General features: G+C 46.6%; 1 protein-coding gene across 1 annotated transcript in view; it reads right to left on the reverse strand.

Annotated features, from left to right (window-relative positions):
- LOC142910720 (uncharacterized) overlaps nucleotides 1-14,870 on the reverse strand; it is a 39,854-nt gene extending 24,984 nt beyond the window's left edge. The window contains exons 1-2 of the mRNA XM_076060116.1: nucleotides 14,690-14,870; nucleotides 4,166-4,225 (exon numbers count right to left, since the gene is read on the reverse strand). Coding sequence (XP_075916231.1) covers nucleotides 4,166-4,225; nucleotides 14,690-14,870 — 241 coding nt within the window. The remainder of the gene's footprint in view (nucleotides 1-4,165; nucleotides 4,226-14,689) is intronic.
- Between the last annotated feature and the right edge of the window lie 333 nt (nucleotides 14,871-15,203).

A 15,203-nucleotide genomic window follows, 5' to 3' on the forward strand; every position in this document is an offset into this window, starting at 1 on the left:
GGCCTCCCTGAGCCACTGCCGGCATCTCAACCCAGCAGCGTCTACCCACGAAGCTATCCCATCGCTCCAGATCTAAATCAGAACACAGCTACCACGACTCCTTCATGGACTGCAAAACCTCGGCTTAACAAGCAGGCTGACGCGACCAATATAATGCATAGTACAGGGTTATTTTTTTTGGGTGAGTGGGGGGGGTGGTAGATCGCGTAAATAGAGATGTGAAGTTAATACGGTTTATGTAAAGTTTGTTTACGTGACAAACCTTAGTAATTGGCTGTGTCGGGTGGTCAGTGGGTTTAACGACACATGTATATTTACACGATCTAACCCCCCAAAAACCACTCTGTATTATGCCTTCCTGTAGCGTCGTACACTTATATTGTATTTTATACTTGATCATACTTTATATTTAGCCTTTCGTTTAAAGTAATTATATCATCATCATCACCACGATTCATGGACACGTGGCCCCGTTAGGTGTCCACTGCACATTCCATCATTTGTCATTTCCACTTTTCTCTCTCTCTGCTTTGTATTACGCTCAAGTAGTGCACCACATCACACTGACACCCAATCTCTTCCGCTGTCGTCAACCCATTCTCTGTTAGGTCCTTCCTCTGCTTAAAGCAATGGTCACAAATCCAAAGTTCGAGATATCGAACGTACGCATATCGAGGTGTTGACTTCAAAGCCTCACTCACGTGTCTCAAGACTTTTCCTGCCAAAGTTGTCCGCGGTAGGGAGAGCGATTTTGCTGTTGCTGCCGCTGCTGCTGCGTGTAATCCCGAATGAGTAATCGTCCGGTACTTTTTTTTAGCCACTGGGATATTTATTCAATCAATTCCAGTTTGCACTTGTGTTTGTGTTTAACTGCGGGAGGAGGAATGATGGAAAATCTAGAGGAAACAGATGCAGAACTGGGGGAGATAATCTACAAACGCCACAATCACTCTGCAGAACAGGAGGTCATACAAACTCCACTCACACTCACTCTGCAGAACAACAGGAGGTCATACAAACTCCACTCACTATCACTCTGCAGAACAGCAGGAGATCATACAAACTCCACTCACTATCACTCTGCAGAACAGCAGCAGATCATACAAACTCAACTCACTCTCAATCTGCAGAACAGCAGGAGATCATACAAACTCCACTCACTCATTCTCACTCTGCAGAACAGGAGGAGGTCATACAAACTCCACTCACTCTCACTCTGCAGAACAGCAGCAGATCATACAAACTCCACTCACTCTCACTCTGCAGAACAGGAGGAGGTCATACAAACTCCACTCACTCTGCAGAACAGCAGGAGATCATACAAACTCCACTCACTCACTCTCACTCTGCAGAACAGGAGGAGGTCATACAAACTCCACTCACTCTCACTCTGCAGAACAGCAGCAGATCATACAAACTCCACTCACTCTCACTCTGCAGAACAGCAGGAGATCATACAAACTCCACTCACTCTCACTCTGCAGAACAGCAGCAGATCATACAAACTCCACTCACTCTCACTCTGCAGAACAGGAGGAGGTCATACAAACTCCACTCACTCTCACTCTGCAGAACAGCAGGAGATCATACAAACTCCACTCACTATCACTCTGCAGAACAGCAGCAGATCATACAAACTCAACTCACTCTCAATCTGCAGAACAGCAGGAGATCATACAAACTCCACTCACTCATTCTCACTCTGCAGAACAGGAGGAGGTCATACAAACTCCACTCACTCTCACTCTGCAGAACAGGAGGAGGTCATACAAACTCCACTCACTCTGCAGAACAGCAGGAGATCATACAAACTCCACTCACTCACTCTCACTCTGCAGAACACGAGGAGGTCATACAAACTCCACTCACTCTCACTCTGCAGAACAGCAGCATATCATACAAACTCCACTCACTCACTCTCACTCTTCAGAGCAGGAGGAGGCCATACAAACTCCACTCACTCTGCAGAACAGCAGGAGATCATACAAACTCCACTCACTCACTCTCACTCTGCAGAACAGGAGGAGGTCATACAAACTCCACTCACTCTCACTCTGCAGAACAGCAGCAGATCATACAAACTCCACTCACTCTCACTCTGCAGAACAGCAGGAGATCATACAAACTCCACTCACTCTCACTCTGCAGAACAGCAGCAGATCATACAAACTCCACTCACTCTCACTCTGCAGAACAGGAGGAGATCATACAAACTCCACTCACTCACTCTCACTCTGCAGAACAGGAGGAGGTCATACAAACTCCACTCACTCTCACTCTGCAGAACAGCCGCAGATCATACAAACTCCACTCACTCTCACTCTGCAGAACAGCAGCAGATCATACAAACTCCACTCACTCTCACTCTGCAGAACAGGAGGAGGTCATACAAACTCCACTCACTCTGCAGAACAGCAGGAGATCATACAAACTCCACTCACTCACTCTCACTCTGCAGAACAGCAGCAGATCATACAAACTCCACTCACTCTCACTCTGCAGAACAGCAGGTCATAGAAACTCCACTCACTCTCACTCTGCAGAACAGCAGGAGATCATACAAACTCCACTCACTCTCACTCTGCAGAACAGGAGGAGATCATACAAACTCCACTCACTCTCACTCTGCAGAACAGGAGGAGGTTATACAAACTCCACTCACTCTCACTCTGCAGAACAGGAGGAGTTCATACAAACTCCTGCTCATTCAGATATTAATTCAAAGCATTGCCACAATGGCTGAATAGAAATTAACAGAATAACTAACTAGATGTCAAAGTTGATCTGTGACATTAATAATGAATGGTTATGATCACTTACGGGGGGAACAGTGCCGTAGTAGTTAGAGTACCGCAGTTCAATTCCTTGCCACAGCTCAAATCAATAGTGAGTGACATCTGATCCGGTCCTGGGCACTTCCTTTCACAAACTTGCTCTGGCCAGCGTGGTGATACACGGCTAAAACCCCCATGACCGACAAGGCATCAGGGAGGAATCAATCCATCCATCCATAAGTAGACTGAGAATGGCCAACATGTTAATTTGATTCGAGCATTCATACGATTAGTCACAAGCCAAGTCTTCATTGGCATAGCTTCAGTGGAAATGCGAGAGAGAGAGAGAACCTATAGTATTTGCAAGTAGAGGGAACAAATCTTGCATAGTGTCCAATCTGTAGAACGGCACACGGTATTCAGGAAGGGATTCCATTTCAAACACTAACGCTCGTGACCCAGTGGCTGATGCCCTGACATGTAACTTGAGTAGCACATCTATTTAATAATCCTTTGATCTATCCGTATGTATACGTATGGTGGTTCAGAGAATATCACCGAAACCGTTCTGCCAATTTCAATACATGGGGAGTCCTAGGCTAGGCCTACGACATGCAGATCCTGCCCGAATGATTTAAATAATTATACAAGAATTACCACAGATTTTATAATTCGACTGATTCGTCGGCTTAATGGCCACGACGGAGGTCATCCGGACCTACCATATGCGATAGTCTGGCCTGTTGGTGTGACCCCCTTTCCGAAATCATACGTCCTCTCCCCATTGCGCTGTCAGCCCCCCCCTCCCCCACAACTTGTAAAACTTGTAAAACGATGGCACCACCAGTGCCAGTTTGCACGGGCAACGACGCTGTGGCTGGCAAGCCTTGGCAAGGTGGCGCATCGCATACGCAACATCTACCCGCGTGCTGTGTTCACGTGCTGTGTGTCACGTGCTGTGTGTCACGTGCTGTGTTCACGTGCTGTGTTCACGTGCTGTGTTCACGCGCTGTGTGTCACGTGCTGTGTTCACGTGCTGTGTGTTCACGTGCTGTGTTCACGTGCTGTGTTCACACGCCGCTTGTGCACTGGATCTTTACAAAAATAGTTCTGGCCGCGCTGACAATTTCGGCAGGCTCCTCGAGAAGTTGCGACTCCCTGGCGAGCGTGCGTAAAAACTGTCAGAAAATAAATAAGTGGACTTTTATTTCCACCCCCCTCCCCCCCCACCGTACTTTTTGGAAAATCTAACTTAGAATTGGCACGAGTCGTAAGCTGTTGTTTTGGTGTCAAATTTCTCGTGACAGCCGACACGGCAGCAACCAACTCGGGGGGGTGTTCGTGTGCCTGTGCCTCTGTGGCGATGGCTCAGTCAGCGAGCGGACACTTGCCTGCTCGGTTGGACTGGTCAATCATGGGCTGCACTATCCCGACGGCGAGCGTTGATGAACCTGCACAGAAACACAAACGGCAACGGCAAAAAAACAACAACAGCAACAACAACAACAGCAAGGGCGATGACGACGACGTGAGTTGAGACAGAGAAAGATGAATGAAGCAAATATTTTTTATTTAAAGCTTTCGTGACTGCAGTAATTAATATTCTTAGTTCTTTCGGTAAAGTCACGTTGAAGGGAAACAATAAAATAATAAAATATCTATAAAACAATAAAATAAATTCTCACGACGTTTCGACACGCGCAGCGATTTGGCAGTTTATTTAGAAGGACTAGTCCATCTATGTTCTGAAAAGAGGAGGGGGGAGACGGAAAATTTAATGTATGCTGTCTGAAAGCCACTGTAAGGGTGAAGAATCAATTAAGACCTGAAATGGTTTATCAAATAAGGTCTTAATTGATTGTTCACGCTTACAGTGGCTTTCAGACAGCATACATTAATTTTTTCGTCTCCCCCCTCCTCTTTTCAGAACATAGATGGACTAGTCCTTCTAAATAAACTGCCAAATCGCTGCGCGTGGCGCTGACGTTTTTTTTATAAATAAATACACCGTTTAAAAATAAATAAATTAATGCAAACCGACACACCTGATGACGACCGTTTGTGTTATGGCCGAAACGTCGTGATAATTTGTATTGTTTTATATATATTTTATTATTTTATTGTTTCCCTTCAACGTGACTTTACCGAAAGAACTAAGAATATGAAGCAAATATTATGGTACGCAAAGGGTTGAGACTGGATAGTGTTTTAATGGGTCATCACGGAGCTGAGCATCGGTGTCAGTTCATTACGTTTTTGATCCAGCTGGCGATGATTGGGCAAAAACTTAGCCCCACTGTTGACCCAAGCAACTGAAGGGCGCACAGACCAAGTGCTTCGAACCGAACGTCGTGTGTTGTGGGCTACGTCGAGCCTGTTAGAAGCAGTACGGTACGCTGTTGTACTCTACTCCTATGTCCCCCGCCTCATAATACTCGCACGGATCGGCGTGGTAAAATGACCTCCACAACCCGCACGGCAAGGGGGAAGTCCTCATCCAGAAGTGGCCTGTGACAAGGGCTGTTCACGTTGTACGAAGAATGTTATAAAAATAAAACACGTTACGTTCCGAGATAACGGAAGAACGTTTTTGGTAATGGAATGTTAAATGAATACATAAACCAACAGTTTTCATGCCATTCCTCTATAGCATAACTCTGTACATCGATGCCTTCACCCCACGTTGCAACAGCATAAGTGCATAAACAGTGGGCCTTAAACATTGTCATGACCCATCATCATTTGTACGGCCCTGCAAACCACATTCTCCGCGTTACATTTGATCTTGGCACACCATATCAAAACAGCCATTCTGATGCCTAACATGATGCTTGTCATTGTGTTTATTTTATAGATTCTGGGGGGGGGGGTGGGATGAAAATGCTCTTAAATAAAATTTTCACCGCCCCCCACCCTCCACAAATTTAGCTCAATCGCCTCTTCTTCTGAGTCTCCTTTCATTTTCTAACCGTTTCAAACACCGACAGTGCCGCGCTCACTTCACGTTCACGCGTGCGATGCAGCCGGTATTCGCCCGCACTTATCTCTGTGTCACACGCAGATTACCATGTAGGCCTACGATGCCACACCAGCGGGGCGTTGTTCTCAAGCCTTTTGCCATAATAGAGAGGGACGTTACGGGTCTGAAATAGGTAGGGCGTGAAAGAACAACAGGGAAATAACGTTGGTTGTGTGTCCACCTATTCCCCGTTGTGTCCATACATTCCTGGTTGTGTGTCCACCCGTTCCCCGGTTGTGTGTCCACCCATTCCCCGTTGTGTCCATCCAGTCCTCGTTGTGTGTCTATCCATTCCCAGTTGTGTGTCTATCCATTCCCAGTTGTGTGTCTATCCATTCCTTGTTGTGTGTCTATCCATTTCCCATTGTGTGTCTATCCATTCCCAGTTGTGTGTCTATCCATTCCCAGTTGTGTGTCTATCCATTCCCAGTTGTGTGTCTATCCATTTCCCGTTGTGTGTATATCCATTCCCAGTTATGTGTCTATCCATTCCCAGTTGTGTGTCTATCCATTCCCAGTTGTGTGTCTATCCATTCCCAGTTGTGTGTCTATCCATTCCCAGTTGTGTGTCTATCCATTCCCAGTTGTGTGTCTATCCATTCCCAGTTGTGTGTCTATCCATTCCCAGTTGTGTGTCTATCCATTCCTCGTTGTGTGTCCATCCATTTCTTGCTGTGTGTCTATCCATTCCCAGTTGTGTGTCTATCCATTCCCAGTTGTGTGTCTATCCATTCCTTGTTGTGTGTCTATCCATTCCCAGTTGTGTGTCTATCCATTCCCGGTTGTGTGTCCATCCATTCCCAGTTGTGTGTCTATCCATTCCCAGTTGTGTGTCCATCCATTCCCCATTATGTGTCCATCCATTCCTGGTTGGGTGTCTATCCATTCCTTGTTGTGTGTCTGTCCATTCCCCGTTGTGTGTCTATCCATTCCCAGTTGTGTGTCCATCCATTCCCCATTATGTGTCCATCCATTCCTGGTTGTGTGTCTATCCATTCCTTGTTGTGTGTCTGTCCATTCCCAGTTGTGTGTCTATCCATTCCCAGTTGTGTGTCTATCCATTCCCAGTTGTGTGTCCATCCATTCCCCATTATGTGTCCATCCATTCCTGGTTGTCTGTCTATCCATTCCCGTTTCTCGACCTACTTCACCGCCAAACAACACAACGTGGCAACTGAACTCCCCTCCACACCGCAACCTCTTTCTCTCTCTCTCCCCACCACCACCACTAGCCTCATCCCTCTAATTCCCAGCTCCCCATCACTACATCCCCTCAGCCCCACCTCCCCATCACTACATCTCCCCAGCACCCCCCCCCCCCCACAACTCACCCCCACAAATAGTACCGCAGCCGCTTTCTCCCATACAGCCAGACCTGCTGCAATGGGAACTCGTGGGGTTACCGCGAGGTCAGGCTGGGTGGCAGAGTAACCTTTCTCAATCCAGAAACGTTTCACTACAAGCTCTATCGGAGGCTGGCTTGGAGAATTTGCGATATTTAAGGCGGGCTTCGTGCCACAATATTTACTGCAAAGACGTCTCGAGGAATCATCTCTGGAATGGTTGTATGCATCAACCAGATTGATATTTTGATTTAAAGCTTTCGTGACTGCAGTAATTCGTATTCTTAGCTCTTTTGGTAAAGTCACGTTGAAGGGAAACAATAAAATATATATAAAACAATAAAAATTCTCACGACGTTTCGACCATAACACAAACGATCGTCACCTGATGACGTTTCGACCATAACACAAACGGTCGTCACCTGATGACGACCGTTTGTGTTATGGTCGAAACGTCGTGAGAATTTTTATTGTTTTATAAATATTTTATTATTTATTGTTTCCCTTCAACGTGACTTTACCGAAAGAGCTAAGAATACAGATTGATATCATTCCAATTTATATCACCTCTGGCACACGGAATAGTGCCAAATTATAAAAATGCGTTGTGTAAAAATGGTTTTCAAAATAAAATGTCTAATTCCAGAGATTTGACAGGGTGAACGACGGCGCATTTGTTCTCATATTTGATCCATTTTTAAAGCGCAATATTACATTCTTTGGACAAGCAGTTCCACCGTATAAACCTGGGATAAAGTCAGAGGTAAATAATATCCTCTATCCCACCCCATCATTGTGGACTCTTCCAAGCTACAAGCAGTGCATCCGTCTTAATCATGATGCAGGGGCTTCGGTACACTGTTTATATTGAGGCAAATCAAAAGTACGGGGAGTTCTGAATCTCTGGCAATTGCATTTTCGAACAGTTTAACCCCTGTGTAGAATAATACAGCCAATTTATTCCGTTGGTTTATTATTATTTTTATTTTGCACACCGTTAAGACAACACACGAGAGCAGGATTGGAGTGCTTTTGGAAAACCGACAACGAAAAGCAACCGTAATCGACGCGTGTCCCCGAAGAAGAAACCATTCAATCGGCGAACGTTGCCCACTACAATGAAGGGCCCTGCCTCACGTGCCGGAGTGAGACGCGTTGCGGTGTCGTCGCAACGACGACGGCACGGGGAAGAGACCTTCGTCTTCTTTGGTTCTTTCGGTAAAGTCAAGTAGAATGAGAATAAAATAATAAATTGATAAAATACAATAACACAATAATATTCTCACGACGTTTCGCCCACAACGCAAGCGGCCTTCAGCACTGTCCAACCAGACATTCTCGTCCCCTTCACCTGATGAAGGCCGCTTGTGTTGTGGCCGAAACGTCGTGAGAATATTATTGTGTTATTTTATTTTATCAATTTATTATTTTATTCTCATTCTACGTGACTTTACCGAAAGAACCAAAGAAGATGAATCATTGCAGTCACGAAAGCTTTAAATCGAAATTTAAGAGACCTTCAACCCAGCGGTGGATAGACGCCAATGCGTAAACCGCGGCATCGACGGAGCAGGTTGTACGGTCACAGGTTAAATTTCGATTTAAAGCTTTCGTGACTGCAAGGATTCATCTTCTTTGGTTCTTTCGGTAAAGTCACCGCGTAGAATGAGAATAAAATAATAAATTGATAAAATAAAATAACACAGTAATATTCTCACGACGATGAAGGCCGCTTGTGTTGGTTTTATTATTTTATTCTCATTCTATGTGACTTTACCGAAGGTCACAGGTTACTCATCAAGCAGTCTTTTTTGTTTGCACTTTGACTGCTTGTGTTGTGTTTATTGCAGACACGATGCCTTGAATAAAGGTGTCAGTTTTTGTGCCAGTTAAAAGGGTAAAACCTGTTCCTAATGGCAGCGGCCTTTGCAAACAAAAGGGCATTTTGCTACTCTTTGCATGGCAACAAGTTGGAACGCGTCTGGCGGAGTGGGTTAAGTGTTTTTTTTTTAAGCTGCGCCACCGTTCACGCTACTGCGGGGTCAACTCTCGACCTCTGAACTTCTGAGTCGAAAAGCAGGCCCTTCATAAAACATCGCCATCGCGGCCCGTTCTCGGTTGTAGTTGATGCGGGAAGATCACCGAATCCGTTCAAGAGGCTTCTGACCCATCCTGCCGCATATCGAAGCCACCTATGGAGGCCCGCCACTTCCCCCACAATCCCCCTGGGTCTTTCCACACGGCGTCAGCCACAGAAAAAAACGAGGATTTGCTTCTGCAATTACAAACGGCATGCTCCAAAGTGCTGCCCCCCCCCCCCCTTTTATATTGACTCGTGATGTGCACCTATGGAGCAATGGTTAGTTGGCACACTGTGTTATAAACCTGGCGATCCGAGTTCGGATCGCCAGGTCAGCGGTGGTCGGGTGATATATGAAACCAGTCTTGGACACGGCCCCCACTTCCTTCACCAACCCGCACTGCCCAGCGTGGTGAAGTATGTTCATGAACAACCACCCTCACGACCGAAACAGTCGTGGGCTGACACAGGTAAAAGATGAATTCGGATTAAGGCTCCGCTATTTGATGTGTCCACAAACGAGACAGACTCGATGAGCATTCGGCAATATTCCTCAGTTGGAGGTTGACCAGCAGCGACCGATTGCCGCTGTGATTGACAAAGAATGCGGTACATTTATTTTGGAGACCTTTCTCAACCCGCTGCTGGACGGAGACCTTCCCACTCTCGTGTTCCCTGCTACACTTACGAACGTGCCTCATCAGTGTTGTACCATGTAAATGCCAGAAGCGTAGACATCTCTGGAACACATGCATCCAATCCATCCACCTTCTTAAACCATTTTCACCGCTGAAGTGTACACCCTAACCTCCCCATACATTTCAGCTCCCTTCAAAGTTTTATTCACCAGAACCATAATCGCACAACGCTGCTATCCCAACGATGCAAGACACTGCTATTGCCGCCATATTGCAATTACCCAGACTGTTTTGCGCAGCTGTGATGCCACTCCACCAAGGATTTGCCAAATTTTGGCCACTGCCACTTACACACAAATTTGAAGCAGTGCTCTATCGACCGTTATTTTAAGACTGTCTACGCCCAAAGTGTACGGGTTAACCTTGAAAGAACATTGTTGGTTATGTTACCATTAAAGCTCCCACATTTCTAATTAAGTAAAAAGAGGCATGAAAAGCACATCAAAACATAACAATTGAGCGTCTAAGAGTCCGTACGGGACCTATCAGCAATGCGGAACATTAATGGGCCCACCACGGAAGTCTTTGATGGAGTGTAAAGATGTTAACCTTTTGCCGAGAAATCTTTTGCGGGTCAACCTTGGCCAACAATCCCCGCAAATGCTGTTGCAAACATGAATTATCCTGGTTATTGGCACACACGCACGTAATCCGCAACGTAAAGTTCTCCTTATTTTAAATACGTTGCAATATTTACTCCCCGAAAAACAATTTGAGAGGATTTTTTTGCTAAGTTGGTTTGGGTTAATGAGTCAACTCCTGCTTGGCGCACTGAGCCGCTGCATGACCTCCACTTCCGCTTTGTAATGAGCGTAAGTACGTGGCTGGAACGCGTAAAAATATATATGATAATAATTACAACAGAGTAACAAAAAAATGTAATTCAAAAAAATTCCAGGATTTGAAATTTAAACTTTTTCTGACCTTTTAAATATTCGTGCTCGAGCTAATTAGCACTGCCACGAAAAACCAAGATGACCGATTGGTGGGATTATAAGCTGTGTTGTAATAAGAGCGAACTTTTTCTCTACCCCCTCTTCTTCCACTCCACCCTTTTCAAACGAATTCAATGTCACTGCAGAAGCACTCGAAGCCTGTCTGCAAATAGTAATGGTACCGGGTTACTTTTGTACACAATGTTCCCGCTGTTACCTGCAGCGCAAACACACCTAATATAACTCCATGTTAATAGACACACGGTATGTAACTATGTTCGCAGTACGTAACTGCAGTGCGTTTGTATACACATACACAAACAGCGGGGGAAAAAAAACGCATCTGCGTAATCACTTACACGAGTTATTTTATTTTTTTACCATCAGAATTGACCCTGAATGCAGGTCAGCTGTAACAAAAAGGCAACCTGTGACCTGCACGGTTGGCGTTATTTATTTACTTTAAAAAAATGTTCTCTTTAAACATTCGGTGAGCGTGGAGGGAATGGTTTGGGTGGTGGTGTAAGAAATAGCGGTAGTTATTTCGCTCAGCGATGGAAATCGGCGCGAGCACCTTGGCGTTTCCGTGGCAGCATCAAAACCTCACCACTGTGATTTGTCAAAGTGATCCCGGCAGTCTGACTGCGGTTACCATGAAAATGTGGAAACGTGCGCCTCCGATCTGGGACGCAATGACTGCGATGCCGTGGGGAATTCGTGTTTAAAATTTGCAACATCAAACCCCTACTCTCCTCTCTTCCTAGCCCGCCCACCCCCACCTCCACCACAATTCCTTGACTCGCTATTCCCGTGCAAGCCCCCGCATAGCAAATTCCACCAAGTAGGGCGCTGAATCGCAAAATTGCCACAAATTGAGATTGACATGGGAATTATTTACTTGGCCGCTATGTCAGTTAAGCGGAGGTTGTTTGAACATACTTCACCACGCTGGTCATTGTGGGTAGGTGAAGAGAAGGGCCTAGCAGCGGTTCAGACATCGAATGCCACCGATTTTAACTGGGTTTTTTTTACAATATACTAAATATCAGAGTGCTGCACTGCAAATTCTATTGTTTTATTTAACTTCCATGCTCTCACAGCTATGCTTCCTGATTTCAACAACCTGTACTGACCAGTGTGGTGAAGTATGGTCAAACGACCCCACCCACGGCCGACCGAAACATAAAAAAGGTGTGGATTTATTTTCTCGGCTCCGATGCCACCGCCGCCCGAGCGCCCCGTCTGAATGAGCATCTGTGGACTCGTTCCGGCGTCTTCGCCGATCTTGAGCTGTGTGTAGGCGAGCTCTCGACTCACTCGTTCGTCCACTACGCAAAGATCCCCCCCCCCCCCCCGTATAGCCTTAACAGACAGGTGGGACAAGTGCTGTTAGCGAGCAGCACACGCGAGGGGGTGGGTGGCCAGCACCACACCTGGCCGCTTTAGTCTCTTCAGTGCTGATTTATATACAGTGAGGGAAAAAAGTATTTGATCCCCTGCTGATTTTGTACGTTTGCCCACTGACAAGGAAATGATCAGTCTAAAATTTTAATGGTAGGTTTATTTGAACAGTGAGAGACAGAATAACAACAAAAATCCAGAAAAACGTATGTCAAAAATGTTATAAATTTATTTGCATTTTAATGAGGGAAATAATTATTTGACCCCTCTGCAAAACATGACTTAGTACTTGGTGGCAAAATCCTTGTTGGCAATCACAGAGGTCAGACGTTTCTTGTAGTTGGCCACCAGGTTTGCACACATCTCAGGAGGGATTTTGTCCCACTCCTCTTTGCAGATCTTCTCCAAGTCATGAAGGTTTCGAGGCTGACGTTTGGCAACTCAAACCTTCAGCTCCCTCCACAGATTTTCTATGGGATTAAGGTCTGGAGACTGGCTAGGCCACTCCAGAACCTTTGATGTGCTTCTTCTTGAGCCACTCCTTTGTTGCCTTGGCCATGTGTTTTGGGTCCTTGTCATGCTGGAATACCCATCCACGACCCATTTTCAATGCCCTGGCTGAGGGAAGGTTCTCACCCAAAATTTGACGGTACATGGCGCCGTCCATCGTCCCTTTGATGCAGTGAAGTTGTTCTGTCCCCTTAGCAGAAAAACACCCCCAAAGCATGTTTCCACCTCCATGTTTGACGGTGGGGATGGTGTTCTTGGGGTCATAGGCAGTATTCTTCCTCCTCCAAACACGGCGAGTTGAGTTGATGCCAAAGAGCTCTATTTTGGTCTCATCTGACCACAACACTTTCACCCAGTTGTCCTCTGAATCATTCAGATGTTCATTGGCAAACTTCAGACGGGCATGTATATGTGCTTTCTTGAGCAGGGGGACCTTGCGGGCGCTGCAGGATTTCAGTCCTTTACGGCGTAGTGTGTTACCAATTGTTCTCTTGGTGACTATGGTCCCAGCTGCCTTGAGATCATTGACAAGATCCTCCCGTGTAGTTCTGGGCTGATTCCTCACCGTTCTCATGATCATTGCAACTCCACGAAGTATGGTCAAACTAGCCACGCGACTGAAAAGAACGAGAAGGCCTCCATCGTAGCAGTGGATTGACAAAGAGCTTCAAATTATAATTATTACCAATACACTTATATTTATATAACTCCATGTTAATAGACATACGGGTGAACTCTGGTTATCCGTCTCTCATTTGGGGAATGTTGAGTTTATCCACTTCTAATTTGGGGAATGTGGCATTGCAACACCAAGCCCTGAACAGAGACGGCTAATTTATTGTCACGCACAGCGATGTTAGTGTACAAATTACCGTGAAAAAACACGGCGACAGTCAGAGGAACAGTGGCAACACAAGCCAACAATCTTGTCAGAACTATAAAATTGTACATTTACACGCGATAACAAGTGCATGTTCAAAACTTTGTGACGTAGGGGTTGGAATTCAAGCATACTTTCATGGTGACACTGCAACACACATGCTAACAGACTATACAATTGTTTAAAATGCAAACGTAATTGCAATACTCAGGCATGTTTTTTTAACAGTTTGAATGTGTCTCAGGGGAAACATTCAAACTGAGGCCATTCGATATCGCAACGAAATCCACGCAAACATTACTGGGATTGAGTAAAATTGCATTACAATTTCGATTTAAAGCTTTCGTGACTGCAAGGATTCATCTTCTATGGTTCTTTCGGTAAAGTCATGTAGAATGAGAATAAAATAATAAATTAATAAAATATTATTGTGTTATTTTATTTTATCAATTTATTATTTTATTCTCATTCTATGTGACTTTACCGAAAGAACCAAAGAAGATGCCTTAGAATTATTACGTAGAGAACACAATCATCTCCACGCTCGTACTCCAATGTGGGAATCACAGCCTTAGGGCAAAGGTATTGCCTCGGGGATTTTACCACGGGGCCTAGGGGATTTTACCACGGGGCCTAGGGGATTTTACCACGGGGCCTCGGGGATTTTACCGCTGGGCCAAGGGGATTTTACCGCTGGGCCTCGGGGATTTTACCGCTGGGCCAAGGGGATTTTACCGCTGGGCCAAGTGGATTTTACCACGGGGCCAAGGGGATTTTACCACGGGGCCAAGTGGATTTTACCACGGGGCCTCGGGGATTTTACCACTGGGCCTTAGGGATTTTACCACGGGGCCTCGGGGATTTTACCACGGGGCCTAGGGGATTTTACCACGGGGCCTAGGGGATTTTTTGCGCGGTTTCTGCTCCGATGGCAGCCAATGGTATGGGCCCCCGCTCAGGGTGATCCTACATCACTCCCTGAGGGGGACCCTTCGCCGTCTCTCTCTGGGTTCCAGCACCACCATCGTGCCAACCGCGGAGCCTTCAACGGAGCCCCCCCACCACCACCGCCGCCGCCGCCGCCGACCCGGCGAAGATGAAGCCCGCGTTGATCGCCGTGCCCGGGGGCTCGGCGCCCGTCAGCGGCGCCGGCTCTTCCGGCGGCGTCCCCAAAGCGTGGGGGGCGCTTCCTGGTCGGGTGAGAAGAGACGCCTCTGCAGACGCCGCCATGGGCGTCCGGACTGGCGGCCACCTTGTACTCGCTCGACTGCCACGGGAGTGTAGCGTGACAACCTCCGTCAGCTGGGCGTCCCGGCCCACCCGAGGCCTCCTCCTCCTCCTCCTCTCACGGAGTCGTGGGCTCTCTCGGACCTGTGGATGGGTGAGTGGGTGAGTGAGTGGGTGAGTGGGTAGGTGAGTGGGTGGGTGAGTGAGTGGGTGAGTGGGTGGGTGAGTGAGTGGGTGAGTGAGTGGTTGGGTGAGTGGGTGAGTGAGTGGTGGTTGAGTGGGTGGGTGAGTGAGTGGTTGAGTGGTTGAGTGGGTGAGTGAGTGGGTGAGTGGTTG

The sequence above is a fragment of the Petromyzon marinus genome, unplaced genomic scaffold (assembly GCF_048934315.1).
Source record: "Petromyzon marinus isolate PM22_M1 ecotype Great Lakes invasive population unplaced genomic scaffold, UKy_Petmar_22M1.pri1.0 PM_G_Scaffold_15, whole genome shotgun sequence".
NCBI classification, from domain to species: domain Eukaryota; kingdom Metazoa; phylum Chordata; class Hyperoartia; order Petromyzontiformes; family Petromyzontidae; genus Petromyzon; species Petromyzon marinus.